We start from the raw sequence: 19,160 nt of genomic DNA on the forward strand, positions 1-19,160 counted from the left end.
GAGCAATTGTTCCATGGTAAAGGCACTATAGACACGTGGAGACTGTTTAAGGAACAGTTGTTGCGAGTGATGAATAAATATGTCCCTCTGAGGCAGGCAAGGGGTAAGATAAAGGAACCTTGGATGACGAGAGCGGTGGAGCTTCTCATCAAAAGGAAGAAGGTAGCTTACATAAGGTGGAGGAAGCTAGGGTCAAGCTCAGCTCTAGAGGATTACACGCAGGCGAGGAAAGAGCTCAAAAATGGTCTGAGGAGAGCCAGGAGGGTGCACGAGAAAGGCTTGGCAGAACAGATTAGGGAAAACACAAAGGCATTTTACACTTATGTGAGGAATAAGAGAATGGTCAAAGAAAGAGTAGGGCCAATCAGAGATAGCATAGGGAACTTGTGTGTGGAGTCTGAGGAGGTAGGGGAAGCCCTAAATGAGTTTTTTGCTTCTGTCTTTACAAAAGAAACGAACTTTGTAGTGAATGAAACCTTAGAAGAGCAGGTGTGCATGCCAGAATGGATAGAGATAGAGGAACTGATGTGCTGAAAATTTTGTCAAACATTAAGATTGGCAAGTCGCCAGGCCCAGACCAGATTTGTCCTCGGCTGCTTTGGGAAACGAGAAATGCAACTGCTTCGCCACTCGCGAAGATCTTTGCATCCTCGCTCTCCACTGGAGTCGTACCTGAGGACTGGAGAGAGGCAAATGTAATTCCTCTCTTCAAGAGAGGAAATAGGGAAATCCCCAGCAATTACAGACCAGTAAGTCTCACGTCTGTCATCTGCAAGGTGTTGGAAAGGATTCTGAGGGATAGGATTTATGACCATCTGGAAGAGCATGGCTTGATTAAATGCAGTCAACATGGCTTTGAGAGGGGCAGGTCATGCCTCACAAACCTTATTGAGTTCTTTGAGGATGTGACTAGAAAAGTTGATGAGGGTCGAGCTGTGGATGTGGTGTATATGGACTTCAGCAAGGCATTTGAGAAGGTTCCCCATGGTAGGCTCGTTCAGAAGGTCAGGAGGAATGGGATACAGGGGAACCTAGCTGTCTGGATACAGAATTGGCTGTCCAACAGAAGACGGCGAGTGGTAGTAGAAGGAAAATATTCTGCCTGGAAGTCAGTGGTGAGTGGTGTTCCACAGGGCTCTGTCCTTGGGCCTCTACTGTTTGTAATTTTTATTAATGACTTGGATGAGGGGATTGAAGGATGGGTCAGCAAGTTTGCAGACAACACGAAGGTTGGAGGTGTCGTTGACAGTATAGAGGGCTGTTGTAGGCTGCAGCAGGACATTGACACGATGCAGAGATGGGCTGAGAGGTGGCAGATGGAGTTCAACCTGGATAAATGCGAGGTGATGCATTTTGGAAGGTCGAATTTGAAAGCTGAGTACAAGATTAAGGATAGGATTCTTGGCAGTGTGGAGGAACAGAGGGATCTTGGTGTGCAGATACATAGATCCCTTAAAATGGCCACCCAAGTGGACAGGATTGTAAAGAAAGCATATGGTGTTTTGGCTTTCATTAACAGGGGGATTGAGTTTAAGAGTCGCGAGATCTTGTTGCAGCTCTATAAACCTTTGGTTAGACCGCACTTGGAATACTGCGTCCAGTTCTGGTCGCCCTATTATAGGAAAGATGTGGATGCTTTGGAGAGGGTTCAGAGGAGGTTTACCAGGATGCTGCCTGGACTGGAGGGCTTATCTTATGAAGACAGGTTGACGGAGCTCGGACTTTTTTCATTGGAGAAAAGGAGGAGGAGAGGGGACCTAATTAAGGTATACAAGATAACGAGAGGAACAGATAGAGTTGATAGCCAGAGACTATTTCCCAGGGCAGAAAAGGCTAACACGAGGGGTCATAGTTTTAAGCTGGTTGGAGGAAAGTATAGAGGGGATGTCAGAGGCAGGTTCTTTACACAGAGTTGTGAGAGCATGGAATGCGTTGCCAGCAGCAGTTGTGGAAGCAAGGTCATTGGGGACATTTAAGAGACTGCGGGACATGCATATGGTCACAGAAATTTGAGGGTGCATACATGAGGATCAATGGTCGGCACAACATCGTGGGCTGAAGGGCCTGTTCTATGTTCTATGTTGGCCCTCCACACATCCAAAACACTGAGTTGTCTTTGGGATCCTCCACATCAGCACCAGTTAACAATTTCCCCACTGCTTTCTCTGGTGAAGTACAGCACCAGTAAACTGAGAAAATTGCAAGAGCAAAAACTGAGTTTCCAAAGTATTTTTCGAAAAAGGAAAAGCACCGAGCAGCACTACTGACAGTTCTTCTATAATCCCAGCCGAAGCTTATGTCAATGGACAGAATCTGTTCAGTTCCATGGCACTGATCATTTGTCATTTACATCTCCACTAATAGGGAGAGAGAATTCTGAATTAAGAGATATGGGTACAAGATTGTTTGGACCTGTGGCACTGTGGTAGTCTTCCATTTCCTGGCCTAGAAGGTCCAGATTCAAGTCCCATCTGCTCCAGAGGTGTGACATAGCAACTCTGAAATGGTTGATAACAAGAGAGTGTTTCGTCGACACCATACCACCTTTCTTATCTCCGTTCTTTTTTAAAAAGAAATTTTCTTCTTCATTCACAGGACGCAGGCATTATTGCCGATCTCTATGTGCCCAGAGGGCAGTTAACAGCCGTTCTTCATTAGCTCGCCAAGCTGGTTGTTCTGTGTTTTGCAGATGTTTCATTACCAATCTAGGTGACATTATCAGTGCAATATCTAATCGAAGCACTGCTCCGTTCTTAATTTATGTGATCCTCTGACGTGATGGGTCTTGCCACTTCTGGTTCTGTTTTTTTGAGCAACAGTCTGTGTACAACCAGATTACACGAACACCAGCCGGCAGTAAAAAGACACAACCAATATTCACTTGTGTCAATACACACAGACAATGATGGCCATCAGTTCGACAGGAACAAAGTGACTATACTAGGACAAGTGAACAGCAGGCATGCAAGGGAATTTCTGGAGGCCTGGTTTTCAGCACGGGACTCTATTAATAAACACACAGAAATAGACCCGTATACAGACCGCTGGAAGTGGCAAGATCCCATCCAGGGGATCATATAAATTCGGAATGGAGCAGAACACCAATGCTTCGATTAGAGGTCACACTGATGACATTGCCTAGAATGGCAACAAAGCCATTTGCACTACCGGCTTGACAAACCAACAAACAACTTTATCCACAACCCAAGCTACAAATTTTCGTTAAGACAGTTAGGAGTCAAACACATGGCTGAGGGTCTGAGTCTCATGTAGACCAGACCAGGTCAGGATTGCCTTTTGCTTCCCACCATGAACCAAATGGGTTTTTCCAAAAATTGACAATGGTTACACAGTCATCATTAGACTCTGAATTTTGTATTAAATTCAAATTCAAACCAGGTGCCCAGATCATATCCTAGCGTTTTCAGTTAATAGTCTTATGAGAATACCACTCAGCTATTTGCCTCCTTATAATAAAACAGAAGTGTCAAAACTAATAAAGATTTAATTATTGTATCACTACATTTCTTTTGCCTCCTCGCACCATGCAACCTCTGGCACTTTATTTACCATCATGTCCATAGTTTCCAAATTGAACCTACAGACAGCCAGTCTTGGCTTTGCCCTTCACTGACACCACAGCAGTGGCCCTAAGATAATCTACAAGTTTTTCCTCCACTTCCTCATGGCATCTGCTAATCAAGAAATTTAGAACCTCTCCCCCACCACACTCCCAACATCCCAGCCACATCCACTGAAGTTGTCCTGTTGATTTTGAGAAAGTACCAAACCCGTGCAACAACCCAAATAAACTCTTTGCCAAAAGATGTTAAGCATGGATATCCCAATAGCAACAAGTAGTTATAACAAGACTCTCTTTTGGAAATCTTCAAAGTGCCAAATTGGATCCACATAACCAGCCTTCTGATTTGATCACCTCAGTGAACAGATCAAAGCCAGTGACTGAAGCAATGTAAAAGTGACACATGCTGTTACCCCCCCACCACGCCCCAACATTTTAGGTAGTTTCTCCGAACGTTAGATTGGGAAATTATTCTTGGAGAACTCTGAGGTTTACAACGTTACTATTCTGCTAACACACAAAATAAACATGGAAATTGAAGGCTTTAATCAAGCACTGAAGTCTTTGACTTATTTTCCACAGCTTCAAATCATGCAATACATCCTGATGTGACCTGCAGAAGAATAAAATTGCAATAGATGGTGGTCAGAACAGCCTTGCTCAAATGGAGACCAACATCCAGGTCAAACCACCAGGCTGGGACTCAGGGCTGCAGATGCAAGCAGCACATCAAGACTTGGACATCAAAGAAACAACTGTTAAAATTCACACCCAAATTGGTTTGCACAGTGTCTTCAAAACAAAGTCACATTTCAATATGCACTCAACCCATAGTGATCTGCAGCTGAAACAACAACATTAACAGTACCTCAAGTCGAATTATTTCAGAGATATATACTGCGCTTACCAAAAGGTGGTTTAGTCAAGTTTAAGCATGACAGGTGATACGCTTTGGGGCAATCCTTCTTATCACACATCACAAGCTCGCCTCCATCGCAGCATCGGTAGCAGTAGTCCTCATGTGTTTTTCTGACATCTATTTTGGTTTTACGTTTCTTCATCTTTTTCTTGGCATTTTTTGCCTTTTCTTCATTTGCTGTTGCAGCAGCTGTCTGGTAAATCCAAGAGGCAAAACTTCAGTTTCATAATATCTCTGCAGCAAAGGACCAAGCTTTTATTTAAAAAAATGTCACCACTGATGAAGTAACTTGCCTGCCTTTCTACTTTCACCTCAGTGCCACGAATGCTTCACATTTCTTGGTTTGTCTGAACTAGACTTTTATAAAGTAGCAGTCAAAATTGGAAGAGGGTTATCTTCACAGGTTGAGAAGGAATCCAATAAATTGGAACCAAAGACTGACCAGAATGGAACCAAGCAATCAATTAATTACCTTTTATGAATGAGATGCTCCAGATGCAGGTTCAATCCAACAAAGGTGTTAGGGAAGGGATCCAAAGATCAAGCTCCTTGGCTGGTAATGGCGATACAGAATATGAGGGATCAAAAAGCTAAGGGGGTTTGGAGTCTTGTGAACTGAATTCTTCAAGGTGACAGCCAGGTCATACACCAAATATTAAAAGCAGCGGTGAAGTGGGAAATGAAACTTGGAAAGAGAGTGTAACATCTTCTACATCCCACAGTAAATAGTGGCAGACACTGAGGCGGGCTGAAGTCCTATGCTTAGTCACAATGAAAAGTTGAAGAACTTGATGAATAATGTGGCTAGTTTTTATGAAGGAAGTAAATACTGACAAACTGGATTAGACTTGGACTTGACAAGACTCTGTCCCAACAGCTTGAATCTCAGGTTTATGAGTGAAGTGGTGTAGAGATAGTGGAATGGCGAGTTATGATCTTCCAGTCCTCCCTGGTGAGGCCAGAGATAAGTGAGTCGCAAGATAACATGCTTATTCAAGACAAAAAAGTATCAGGGCACTTCTTGTAGTGGTATGTCAGTTTAATATCTATGGCAGATTTAGAAATAATCTTTCCTTTATCTTGCTTTGTCTCTCAAACCAAATAGCACACGTAGCAGGCCAAGCACACATCTCTGTCCGATTCCAGGCAACCCTGGCTTGAGACATGTCACTCCATTACGGGGAGTCTGGTAGTGCAGTGGACACAGTATTGGACTTTTAATCTGATAGTCCAGGGTTCAAATCTCTAGAGTTGTGTGCTGATTTGGCATCATTTTGTTCTATTCGCTGCACCACAAGCCTCCACCTTCATTTCCGATGTGTTTGCAGCAATGGCAAGGGCATGGCACACAAGGGTCCCAAGAAAGCAACAACTAAGAAGCATATCAAGGAGTAAAACGAACGAGAGAAGGACAGACACAGCATCTGCATCTACATTTACAAAGTTCGTAAGTACGTTCACCCAAGCACCAGCATATCCTTCGCAGCCATGAGTGTCATCAACTCATTTCAAAGAGCATTGCCTCCTGCATCATCCGCTACAGCTACAAGTGGCATGACCGTCTCCTCTTATGCGATCCTGACCACAGGCCATATGTTGCTGCCCCAGGAGCTGGCCAAACATGCCATCTCCAAGGCAGTCAACAAGTACATTGGTTGCAAATGAAGCCTCTCACCTGACAATATTTCATGACAGAATAAAATAATACAACAAAGCCCATCTGCCAGGAATCTCTTCCCCTCTTACTGCATGCCATCCACTTGTGTTTTAAGGATTAGCAGATTGATACCAGCCATTTGGCCAAGTTTTCAGCATGTAAATAATCATACTTGGCCAGGAAGTCATGGAGTTGAACCCAGACTTTGTGCTTCTGGCTTAGAGTTTGGGATGCTACCAATAACAGCACATGATCTCCCTTTCAAAACAAAAGTCAGAAGGGGAAAGGAAAAAAAACCATCAGCACACTTTTGCTAAAATCAGACTTAATCAAGCTAAGCCAATGCAGATATTTGCAAGGCAAATCTTTTTCAAATAATGTAATTGCTATCTTATTAAAAAAATGTCAAAAGGTGGCTGATGAAGCAAAAGCGCTGGATCTTGTCTGTGTGGATTTGAAGAAAGCCTTCAACACCGAGGAAGGACCACATGATAGGCTGTGAATATATTTAAGGCTGATAGAATCAGGGGTCAGTGAAAGCTTAAATGAAAGTTTAGCTGAAGGTCAGAATCCAGCAAAACTTGGAGAAGAGTTGGCATGGTTCTGGGATGGATGTACAGACGATGATTCAAGGTCAGATTTTTCACGTTTCTCTCTGTCCAAATGCTACATGAACCTACAGAGTATTTCAGAACCTCTGTGTCAAACGGAGAGAGAAGTTTATCACAGGTTTTAAAAGGATAGGCTGAGAAAAGCTACCATGTTTAAGTTTAGCCTTCAGGCTTTCAACCAAAGATGGCTGATCAGACTGTGTGGAAATGCTTTGAACTTGCTGCCTCCCAGGGAGTTGAAGCAGAGATGATGAGTAATTTCCAAAGACAACAGAATGGAACTGAAAGGAAATCAACTTGCAGCACTAAGGGTAGACAGCAGGGGAAGGGGACTGATTGATCTGCTCTACAGAGAGCCAAAAAGCCTCGACGGAGCAAATGACAAATTTCTGCATCAGATTACCTGTATCACCTCTCTTTATACAGCTTAGCTCTCTTCTGCCGATTTGTTAGCAGTTGACAGTTTGTTTCACAGTTATTTTGGATGCTCTTGGCCAAGAGTGATGGAGAGAGGGAGTGTGACAGCATTTCAAATGCTACACTTGTTTCAAGTATCCTTGCATTGGAAAAGAGTACCTGACACTTGCCATGGTGCAAGCTCCTGACGATTACAATGTGGCCTGATTCTGGAAAACATACATTTGTCAGGCCATTATCAGCTCTGATTGCCTTTGTATCAAAAAGATAGTGGTGTAGTAGTAATCGTACTGGATTAGCAATCCTGAAGCCTAGGTTACATGTTCTGTGACATGGGATCAAATCCCACTATAGCAGATAGTTGGAATTGATTTCAATTCCATCTGAAATTACCAGATAGCTGAATAGTGACCATTGTCAATTCTTGTAAAAACCAGTCTGCCTGCCTCACCTGATCTGGTCTACAAGTGACTCCAGACCTTGAGTTAAGTGGCAGACTTTGAGCTGGCCTGCAATGACCCAGCAAGGTACTCAAATAAATCAAGCCACTCGGAAGTTTTCCCTGCCAATCCTGTGAAGTACTCTTCACTAAGATCTGGTGACTTAAGCCACAAGTGAGATATCTGTCCCACAGACTGGACAAGCAATAGCCTGACATAGTCATTCTCACAAAACTCACACCAGATGGGCAATGTCCCAGGACACACAAATAAATAAACCCAAAGAACTACAGATGCTGGAAATCAGAAAAAAGAAAACAGAAAGTACAGGAAAACTCCATATTTCTTACAACACCTGTGGAGGGAAAGCAGAGTTTACCTGTTAGGTCCAGAGACCGTCCTTAAAAACTTCTGCTTTCTCTTCACGGATGCTGCCAGACCTGCTGAATTGTTCCACCAATAGTCAGACTGGAGGGAATCACACAGGCAGTCCTGAACTGAAACTCCAGACCCCCTGAAATCTCATGGCACAAGGTCAAACATGGGCAAGGAAACTTCCTGCTGATTACAACATATTACCCCACCACTCCTCAGTTCATTAATCATTATTCTGTGTGTTCAATGCCACTAGAGGGAAAAACTCTGGGTGGCAAGGGCACAGAATGTATTCTGAGTATGGAACTGGAATGGCCATCACCAAGAATAGCTTAGCAGCACCACAAGTGACTGAGTTCAAGTCTTAAGGGACATAGTGTAAATCACAAATGCAGACTAGCGGCTAAAGAAATCAACAGGGACAAATGTACTCAACGGCATTCTCATCAGTCTACGTGACGATTGGCATCTTCCCCACGTGCTCGTCCATGTCAGTTTGAAGAGTGACAAACTTTGTTTGTGACAACTGCTCAAACATTATGCAGATCAAGTCCCTTCTTCATAGTGGCAATGTCCTCCATTGTGTTCAGTGGCAACAACACTGTGCAAAATGGAGCACAAATCATGCAGAGCAAACAACTGAAAGAGGGGCACCCAGGAGTGCTGGGGGGCTGTCATCAACAGGACAACCCTGTTCAACTTTACGTGCTGTGGTTTCACAGCACATCACATCCCTTAATCTACTGTTACCATCAAGCCAAGAGATAGAGCCTGGTCCAATTGTATGTGCAGGAGAGTATGCTAGGAGTAACACCAAGTATAGCTCAAATGAAGTACTAACCTGGTCAAGCTACAACACAGATCTACTTGCAAGCTAAAGTATGGAAGCAGCGTATAATGGTCAGGGTTAAACAATCCGCAAAGCAACAGGTCAGACGTCTGCTCTGCCCTCCTGCCGGATTTGTGTGGGAATGATGGTCAAATGAACAAAACAGAGGTGACTGCTCCGTAAATATCATGTTTCTAATGACCTTGAGGCCCAGCATACAAGCGTAAAGTACAAGGCTCAAATATTTGCACCCATGCACAGCCAGACGCCAGAAGGGATGATCCATCTCAGCCTGTTTCTGAGGTCCTCAGTATCTTAAGTGCCAGTCTTCAACTCATTTGGTTCATTCTGTTTGATATCAAGAAGTGTCTCAAGGCACATGGATCAGATCTAAGCTCTGTAGTCCTGTCACATCTTGTGTTGGTGGCAGACAACTGGTTAGCCAACAGGAGATCCAAGTTTCACAAAAATCTCCATCTTCCATGGTGGGAAGACCAAGCACATCATTGCAAAAGACAAAGCTGAAGTCTTTAAATCCACCTTCAGCCAAAAGTGCAAAGTGGATGACCCCTCACACCCTCATCCCCAACATCACAGACACCAGTCTTCAACCAATTTGATTTGCATCAAGTAATATCAAGAAATAGTTGCAGACACTGAAGACTGAACAGATTGTGGGCATCGACAATTCCAGTAATTCTACTCAGGAGTTTTGCTGCATATCTTGCCAATTCCTACTTCAAGCTGTTTCAGTACACAGTTAGAACACTGTGGAATATTGGCCAGTTGTGTCCTCCAAAAAAAAAGTGAAATTCAAGCTGGACAATTACAACTTCAGTGTACTCGCAATCAAAGTGATGGAGGGGGTCATCAACAGTGCTATCAAGTGGCACTTGCTTTGCAATTGCGTATGTGCTTTCCTTTAGTTTTGGCTCAGCCAAGGTCACCCTCTCAAGCTCATTTGTCTTGATGCAAACACAGACAATGGAATTAAACTCTACCGGTGAGACAGAGGCTGCCCTTGACATCAAGGAAGCACTCATCAAACATCTCTGCTTGACAATGGAGCTGAGGTTAAATGCTACCAACTAACATGCATAAATGCCTTTGGGCAATAAAACATCATGTGTTTGGATAGACTACAACTCAGCAGTAGGTTGGCTATTCCTTGCTGTACTTCACTTCCTTGCAGGAGGACAGTGAAGAAATTGTTGTGGAAACAGGGAACCTCACACGCACAGAAATGGCAAGTTGCCTTGTAGCACATCAGATAGGAATGTTGTTTGCATTCACAAAGTCTAATGAAGAGGTCATCTGCACTCAGGGAAGAAGGCATTTTTCCCAAATTTTTTAAACTGCAAGTAACAGTGAATTGGACAGTTCGGAAGCCACTTTAGACTTGATGAAAGCTGGTGACTGATAGCACATTTGCCTGCCACCAACTGTGAAAGCCAATTGGCTGTTACTTGTGAATAAATAACCCCACTGAATTTTAAGAAGAGAGGGACTTGTGTGAAGCAACTGCAACTTTCCTTTGAAATGATAATCCCTACTTTCCTTCATATCCTGTTTTAGTTTCCAAGTAACTTGCTGCAACAGAATTTATTTCACACTGATCTTCCTATTCATAGAAACATAATTAATGAGAACAGGATTCAGTCATGCAGCCCTTTGAGCCTGTCCATCATTCAATACAACAATCGATGATGATCCAACTCAGTCCCCTGTTCCTGCTCTCACCTCAGTCTGATCTTTTTAGCTCCACCCCAATGCTCTGCTCTTGAAAAAGATCTCACGTTACATAACGATGCCTAGAGCAAACACCATGTCACTTACCTTTGGACGCACACCCAGGTACCCGCTGCAGTTAGGAGCTCCACACTTACATACCGTCTTTCCATTGCCCAAACAATCCAAATTATAGTTGAAGGTTAGTTCAGATCCTAAAAGTAAAACAACTGGGCATTATTTTGACAAGTAGTTAGCACTTGGAAGGCAGCAACCTGTTTGGAGGTTTCAAGAGGTCAAATCAAAAACCTATGCTTATAATTGCTGATGATATTTCGGAGCACGACATGTTTTAATAGCCTCACCTACCCGGGTCCTTGATAAGTCAGTAACCATGCACAGCAGTTTGCAACATCGTCCGGCAATTGTACAGTTAAACACCAAGTACAATGCTTACTGGATGTCATGTGGGAAGAACAGATTACATTACTGATGCTGACTTATCTGTCCATGTTTAAGCAGACAACTTTACTCAACATGAAAACCACCTGCTTCAGTGAAAACAAAGAAGAAGATTGGGCTCTGGTATGCTGGGAAACAACTGTGCAAATACTACTGTTCTTTTCCATTTTAAGCCACATGAATTATATGCAATCTAATAACAAGAAACTAAATAACATCATCCAGGATGGTCTGAAACACATGTCACTGCAATTCATTCCCTCATTTCAAGACACAGTGACTTGATGGTTTTCAATATGTATATGTATGTTCCTATGTGGAGTTTCCCATCAACTTCATAACTGCACATAGAACAATACAGCGCAGAACAGGCCCTTCGGCCCTCGATGCTGCGCCGACCTGTGAACTAATCTAAGCCCATCCCCCTACACTATCCCATCATTATCCATAAGCTTATCCAAGGACTGTTTAAATGCCCCTAATGTGGCTGAGTTAACTACATTGGCAGGCAGGGTGTTCCACGCCCTTACCACTCCCTGAGTAAAGAACCTGCCTCTGACATCTGTCTTAAATCCATCACCCCTCAATTTGTAGCTATGTCCCCTTGTGCAAGCTGAAGTCATTATCCTCTGAAAAAGACTCTCATTGTCCACCCTGTCTAATCCTCTGGTCATCTTGTATGTCTCTATTAAATCCCCTCTTAGCCTCCTTCTCTCCAATGAGAACAGACCCAAGTCCCTCAGCCTTTCTTCATAGGGCCTGCACTCCAGGCCAGGCAACATCCTGGTAAATCTCCTCTGCACTTTTTCCAATGCTTCCACATCCTTCCTGTAATGGGATGACCAGAACTGCTCGCAATGTTCCAAATGAGGCTGCACTAGCATTTTGTACAGTTGCAGCATGACATCACGACTCCGAAACTCAATCCCTCTACCAATAAAACCTAACACACCGTAATCCTTCTTAACATCACTATCAACCTGGGTGGCAACTTTCAGGGATCTACGTACATGGACACCAAGATCCCTCTGTACATCCACACTACCAAGAATCTTTCCATTGACCCGGTATTCTGCCTTCCTATTATTCTTCCCAAAGTGAATCACCTCACATTTATCTGTCTTAAACTCCATTTGCCACCTTTCAGCCCAATTCTGCTTGCAATAATGCAAAGACCCTGCCTGGCACCAAGTTTTCATTAAGACCCCTTCCCTCCCACATACTCTCACCTGCTTCAATGTCACAAAGTGCAAAAAGTCCAACACGTGTGTCACCGTTCACTGTCCATTTCTGTGTTTCACAGTTTGGATTGCAACTGTGGTTCATGAAGCGGGAGTAGTTACCTTTGGGCCCAGCATCAATGATACGATCCTAGGAAAACATAAATTGAACAATTCCTTTCAGCCTCACTCTTAATTGGCAACAATCACCTTGATTCCCAAACCCTTCCTTGTTCCGAGCTTACAGCCAATCTCTCATCATGGCCCAAATATCCAATTCATTTGCAAAGGATACAACGCAAGGCATTTACAAGTTTACACATGAAAACCTAGCTCTAGGCTGTTCTGATGACGAGCCACCTGACTCGAAACGCTGCTTTCTCCCCACAGATGCTGCCAGATCTACTCAGTTCCTGGACCAATTTCTGTTTTTGTTATAGGCGCTTCTTCATTTCAGACAATGGACTCAGCTGAGTTTGCATTAAATACTTCTATTTAACTCAGGGCTTCATGCTGTTTGCCAGCGATAGTGTTAAGATGGATACCAAAAGGATTAGGTGCTATGTAAGAAGTGATCTAAATATTAAGGCCTCCAAAAAACTGAATGCCATTGATGGAAATATTTGGATATGACAATAACAATGGCTGTCAAGTAAAGCAGTGATACTGAAATTTCAAACAGCTATGTCTCAAGGACCAAACTGGTGCAATGAGAATTATAACTCAAATGTTTTATCTTGAGGAATCAGCCTTCTTCCAGCATGATGACTTCCAACTTCTCAACTGCAGCAGGTATACAGACATGGGCACGAAACTCTGGACATTGAACCCAGGAGAAGTGGACCACAAAAGATCAAAAGAAAGATGAGTGTGCCATTCAGTTCTTTAGGCCTGATCTACCATTCAATCACAATATGGCTCATTTCCTTGTGGCCTTAACTTCCTAATACCAGACCCCAAAACCCTCAATTCACATTGATCCAAAAATCTGTTCAGCTCATTAAAACCTGAAAAAAAAAACCAGCAGATGCTGTAAATCTGAAACAAAAATAGGAATTGCTATATAAACTGAGCAGGTCTGGCAGCATCTGTGGAGAGAAATCAGAGGTAATGTTTCAGGTTGACTGAGCCTTTCTCAGAACAGTTCTAAGGAAGGGTCACTCAACCTAAAACATGAACTCTCAGTCTCTACACAGACGCTGCCAGACATGCTCAGCTTTTCCAGAAATTTTTGTTTCTGTATCTGTCAACTCCATTTACAGTCTATTAGATGACCCAATCTCATGTTCTCTCTTGTCAAAGAACTACAAAAAAAAAGCAAGACAACAACACTATCACCTCAAAAATTCTCTTTCGATTCCTCCCACTTCCTACAGACAAAGGGGGCGGCCATGGGCACCCGCATCGGCCCCAGCTATGCCTGCCTGTTTGTAGGTTACGTGGAACAGTCCCTCTTCCGCACCTACACTGGCCCCAAACCCCACCTCTTCCTCCATTACACTGATGACTGTATCGGTGCCGCCTCTTGCTCCCCAGAGGAGCTCGAACAGTTCATCCACTTCACCAACACCTTCCACCCAACCTTCAGTTTACCTGGGCCATCTCCAGCACATCCCTCACCTTCCTGGACCTCTCAGTCTTCATCTCAGGCAACAAGCTTGTAACTGATGTCCACTTCAAGCCCACCGATTCCCACAGCTACCTAGAATATACCTCCTCCCACCCACCCTCCTGCAAAAATTCCATCCCCTATTCCCAATTCCTCCGCCTCCGCCGCATCTGCTCTCACGATGAGGCATTCCACTCCCGCACATCCCAGATGTCCAAGTTCTTCAAGGACCGCAACTTTTCCCCCCACAGTGGTCGAGAACGCCCTTGACCGCGTCTCCCGCAACACATCCCTCACACCCCGCCCCCGCCACAACGGCCCAAAGAGGATCCCCCTCGTTCTCACACACCACCCCACCAACCTCCAGATACAACGCATCATCCTCTGACACTTCCGCCATCTACAATCCGACCCTACCACCCAAGACATTTTTCCATCCCCACCCTTGTCTGCTTTCCGGAGAGACCACTCGCTCCGTGACTCCCTTGTTCACTCCACACTGCCCTCCAACCCCACCACACCCGGCACCTTCCCCTGCAACCGCAAGAAATGCTACACTTGCTCCCACACCTCCTCCCTCACCCCTATCCCAGGCCCCAAGATGAGTTTCCATATTAAGCAGAGGTTCACCTGCACATCTGCCAATGTGGTATACTGCATCTATTGTAACCGGTGTGGCTTCCTCTACATTGGGGAAACCAAGCGGAGGCTTGGGGACCGCTTTGCAGAACACCTCCGCTCGGTTCGCAATAAGCAACTGCACCTCCCAGTCACAAACCATTTCCACTCCCCCTCCCATTCTTTAGATGGCATGTCCATCATGGGCCTCCTGCAGTGCCACAATGATGCCACCCGAAGGTTGCAGGAACAGCAACTCATATTCCGCTTGGGAACCCTGCAGCCCGATGGCATCAATGTGGACTTTACCAGCTTCAAAATCTCCCCTTCCTCCACCGCATCCCAAAACCAGCCCAGTTCGTCCCCTCCCACCACTGCACCACACAACCAGCCCAGCTCTTCCCCTCCCCGCCACTGCACCACACAACCAGCCCAGCTCTTCCCCTCCACCCACTGCATCCCAAAACCAGTCCAACTGTCTCTGCCTCCCTAACCTGTTCTTCCTCTCACCCATCCCTTCCTCCCACCCCAAGCCGCACCTCCATCTCCTACCTACTAACCTCATCCCACCTCCTTGACCTGTCCGTCTCCCCTGGACTGACCTATCCCTTCCCTACCTCCCCACCTATACTCTCCTCTCCACCTATCTTCTTTTCTCTCCATCTTCGGTCCGCCTCCCCCTCTCTCCCTATTTATTCCAGAACCCTCACCCCATCCCCCTCTCTGAAGAAGGGTCTAGGCCCAAAACGTCAGCTTTTGTGCTTCTGAGATGCTGTTGGGCCTGCTGTGTTCATCCAGCCTCACATTTTATTATCTTGGATTCTCCAGCATCTACAGTTCCCATTATCACCTCAAAAATTAACTTTGGTGAACTTTTTGGAATTGCTTCCAATGTGATTATCTCTCACCTGTAGTCAGAAGTAAATTGTACACAGAATTCTAAATGTGGTCTCATCAATGCCCTCTACAGTTCTATCAAGGCTTAGCCACTTGTACCCCACAGCCCTCTGTAACCAAGGCTAGTGCTCCACATCACATACTCAACATCACAAGGCCAGAGAACTGGAAACACATTTTTGGCCCAAATTTGATGGCAAACATGGTTGTCTTGTCAGGGTGTAAAATCAGCTTCATTGGCTTCCCAGGTATTTTGCCATTCTGGACTGGCTTGGCTGCTCATCATAAATTCCTATGTCTATCATTATTCATACAGTCAAAAGGTCACTCACTGAGATGTACTCGGCTCTTGACTGATAGCATTCCAGCTGACAAGAATTGCGGTGCATAGGATCCAGTTTGACGCCTCAGTACAGAACACTACCCTGTCAGATCTGATATCCCTTTGAGAACACAGAAAACCTTAGCCTCAGCTGATCTCTTAAGTGGACAGGAAAGATGCCTTGGCACTATTCAACACAAAAATAAGGCTGAATATTTACAAAGTTTATCCATTCATCACAGCATTATTATTTGGCAGGTCTTGTCACGTGCAACATTACTCCAACCCAACCCAAGATAACAAAGTGTGAAGCTGGATGAACACAGCAGGCCAAGCAGCATCTCAGGAGCACAAAAGCTGACATTTCGGGCCTAGACCTCTCTGAAGAAGGGTCTAGGCCTGAAATGTCAGCTTTTGTGCTCCTGAGATGCTGCTTGGCCTGCTGTGTTCATCCAGCTTCACACTTTGTAATCTTGGATTCTCCAGCATCTGTAGTTCCCATTATCTCCAACTCAACCAAGTTTCTTTCAGTGGCCACAAATCAGAAAATTTTATATTTGCTACAACACAGCTCAGAATGTTCCGAGGTCACAATCAGCACAATTTGGATGCGTCACCTTGTTTTTCTTGCTTGCTTTGCACAACAAATTGTCACATTAACTCCTTTACGAAGCATTCCCACCTCAGAAGCACATGTTTTTTACTGAGTACTCTAATCAGTGGCATGGGAACATAGAACAAGTGCAAATTGTCACATTTAGCACTCAATGCCTGTCTGCATGAACTCCATGCTGCTGTGTTGCATGCACCCCAAGGGCTTGTGCTTTTTCAATTCAGCTTTCATCACAATTACCGACGAAATAATTTCACACAAAGAGAAACTCACTGCCCCTTACCTTGGTTAAGGTCAACAAATAGAAATTGGTAACGTTGCTTTCATGAGCATGTTTTATGCGGTTTCTGCATTCTTCTTCATCAATTAACTCACCAACATATTCAGTCACAAATTGACCCTGAATGCAAGGATGACAAAAGGAGGACGTGTTAATGATACTTTTAAATGGCAATCACTCTCTCACCCACAACATGTCTGTCAAATCCTGTGTATCAAATTCAGCATCCCCGTTATTTGGAAGGAGCACACATTTTATAGAGAGTCTGTACTGCAAACAAAATACTGGAGATGCTGGAAATCTGAAACAAATACAGAATGCATGACTTCCTCCAGCCATCTCTGTGGTCGTTCCACTCTAATGACACATTCATGCCCGACAAGTTTAAAGAAGGTAAATATAAAGAGAAGCCACCTTTTTGATATCTACTTTAGTGCAGAGACCCCAGCCACGTCCTTCTGTCCTCACAAGTTCTGTCTCCGGGTAGAGTCGTTTGGTGAAGCACTGATTCTGGCAGCTTTCTCCAGCTGGACACACAAGAGGATGGCACTCATACATCAGAATCCGGTTCAGGCATTCAGAGTCCAGTCCACAAGGGTTTTCATCTGTGGGCTTACAGTTGCACCGTGGAATTTCTGACACATCAGCAACATGAATCTGCACTTTGCCAACAGGTTTGTTTGTCTGGTATAGACAGGAGACAATGCTGGATTTCATTCATGCACACATTTCAGCATTTTATACTTTTCCTTGTCATTCATAACTGAAGAGGCAAGTTCAGCTCTCAGCAGCAGCTAACTGACAACTGCTACTTTATAGTTTAATTGTTTCAATCAATAATACCTGTACTTTTCTTGTTCACTCGCTTTTGTGAATCAGTCAAGACTTAATTCATTGTGAGAAGTATCAATCCCGGACCAAAAAAACCAATATGTTCAAGAAAAACATCAAAAAAAATCTTTCAAATAGTCTATGTGGTCCAAAGCCTTGCAAATTGAAAGATCTGCTGCACAACCATTCATTTGTACTTTGGTAATCAAATATTCGTCCAGGCTACAGGGAACAATAATTCACCAGTATCCTGCTCTTAATTGCGGTCAAAGCTGAAAAGTGACTCGGCGCCATTATTGGAAAAGGTTACAATTTGGCTGTGGAAGCAATTCCACCTTCATTTGTACATCTGAATGGAGTTGCACAGATTTAAGTGGCTATAGATGAAAAATCATTTTAAAAAATTACTTCAAACACTCATTCTTCAGAAAAGTCATGGAACCTATGCCCAGTGGTGGTGAGGAGTTTTACCTTACCTTTATAAATCTATACGCTGGTGGCTTTCTTTCATTGCGTTCATTTTCAAGTGCTTCCTTACTCTCTTTCAGTAACTTTAGCTCATGGAATCTTTTTGCAGCTTCTTCCAGTGCTATGAGCAGCAAAAAAAAAACGAATTTCTCCTCCATATGCTATGCCATACTCTGTGTTCAGCTTAACAGACTACCACCAAGAGCAATTCACATACACATCAAGATAGTCACAGACAGCAAGAACTGCAGATGCTGGGGTCAGACTCTCAGCGTCGAGCAGGAGGAACACAGAAGGTCAGGCAGTATCCAAGGAGAAGGAAAAAATCGACATTTCAGGTCAGGATCCTTCTTCAGAACTTCTGAAGAAGGGGTCCCAACCCAAAGTGTCAACTTTGCTACTCCTCTGATGCTGTCTGACCTGCTGTACTCCTCCAACTCCACACCATGACTCATGTGCATTGCAGTCTTTTTCCTGGTACAGAACTCATAAGCAGTCATATTGATTGAATTTTTGCAAAGCCACTTATTAAGACAACAACAGCATCCAAATTCTCAGCAAGAAAATACAAGCAAAATTCAAGCAAAATTCAATTTATTAAAACATGATGCACTTCAGCTCCAGCGACCCAAACAGATTTCCAACAGTATTCTTTAGATAAAAATCCCATTCCACCTTAGAATTGACAGAGTCTACGTTCTAATAGTTGTGGACTTATTTTGTTACCTTACAGCAAGGGAGTCACACAAAGCATCTGTCACAAGGAAGTGACAATGCACAATAATGATATTCTTGCTAGACCACAGGGAAATATATATCTGGTTTAATTGTGAAAAGGTTACCTTTTTTGAAAATCCCATTAATACCACCAGATCGACTATCTGACACGTTGCCCTTGTCTCCTTCTAAGTAAGGAAAGACTCTGCCCTGATGGACCCAATAGTAATCATTCGATCCAAAGAAACGCACAGGGAATTCTCCTATGTGGTGCTTCATGGCTTGAATGTTAAGTGGCACAGATTTGGGATTACAAACCTCTGCTGGCCACCACCTGAAACAAACAATCATGGTAAGGACAACTACAAAGAATCATTGGTTATCACCATATCACAAATGGCCAAGCTAACAGCACATTGTCTGAGCAAAAATCTTTTAGTGAAGTGCGTTGGCCAACAGAAGTGGCTTCAGAAACATGCAGACATCCTATCATGACCTAAAGCTATCACTGAACCACAGGAGCATAAAGGAAAGAGGTAAATTCTGGAAAAAGCCAACATGCTT

The 19,160-nt window shown here is 44.0% G+C and overlaps 1 protein-coding gene across 7 annotated transcripts in view; it reads right to left on the reverse strand.

The window, feature by feature from the left end:
- Positions 1 to 19,160, reverse strand: part of nsd3 (nuclear receptor binding SET domain protein 3) — a 105,338-nt gene that overhangs the window by 14,210 nt on the left and 71,968 nt on the right. For 6 of the 7 annotated variants that reach the window (XM_059641148.1, XM_059641150.1, XM_059641149.1 and 3 more), the window contains 7 exons: positions 18,722 to 18,930; positions 17,888 to 18,000; positions 16,995 to 17,264; positions 16,584 to 16,700; positions 12,251 to 12,392; positions 10,668 to 10,774; positions 4,491 to 4,695 (listed from right to left, as the gene is read on the reverse strand). In XM_059641148.1, coding sequence (XP_059497131.1) covers positions 4,491 to 4,695; positions 10,668 to 10,774; positions 12,251 to 12,392; positions 16,584 to 16,700; positions 16,995 to 17,264; positions 17,888 to 18,000; positions 18,722 to 18,930 — 1,163 coding nt within the window. The remainder of the gene's footprint in view (positions 1 to 4,490; positions 4,696 to 10,667; positions 10,775 to 12,250; positions 12,393 to 16,583; positions 16,701 to 16,994; positions 17,265 to 17,887; positions 18,001 to 18,721; positions 18,931 to 19,160) is intronic. The other variant, XM_059641151.1, reaches the window with a different exon arrangement.

The sequence above is a fragment of the Stegostoma tigrinum genome, chromosome 40 (assembly GCF_030684315.1).
Source record: "Stegostoma tigrinum isolate sSteTig4 chromosome 40, sSteTig4.hap1, whole genome shotgun sequence".
In the NCBI taxonomy this organism is placed as follows: domain Eukaryota; kingdom Metazoa; phylum Chordata; class Chondrichthyes; order Orectolobiformes; family Stegostomatidae; genus Stegostoma; species Stegostoma tigrinum.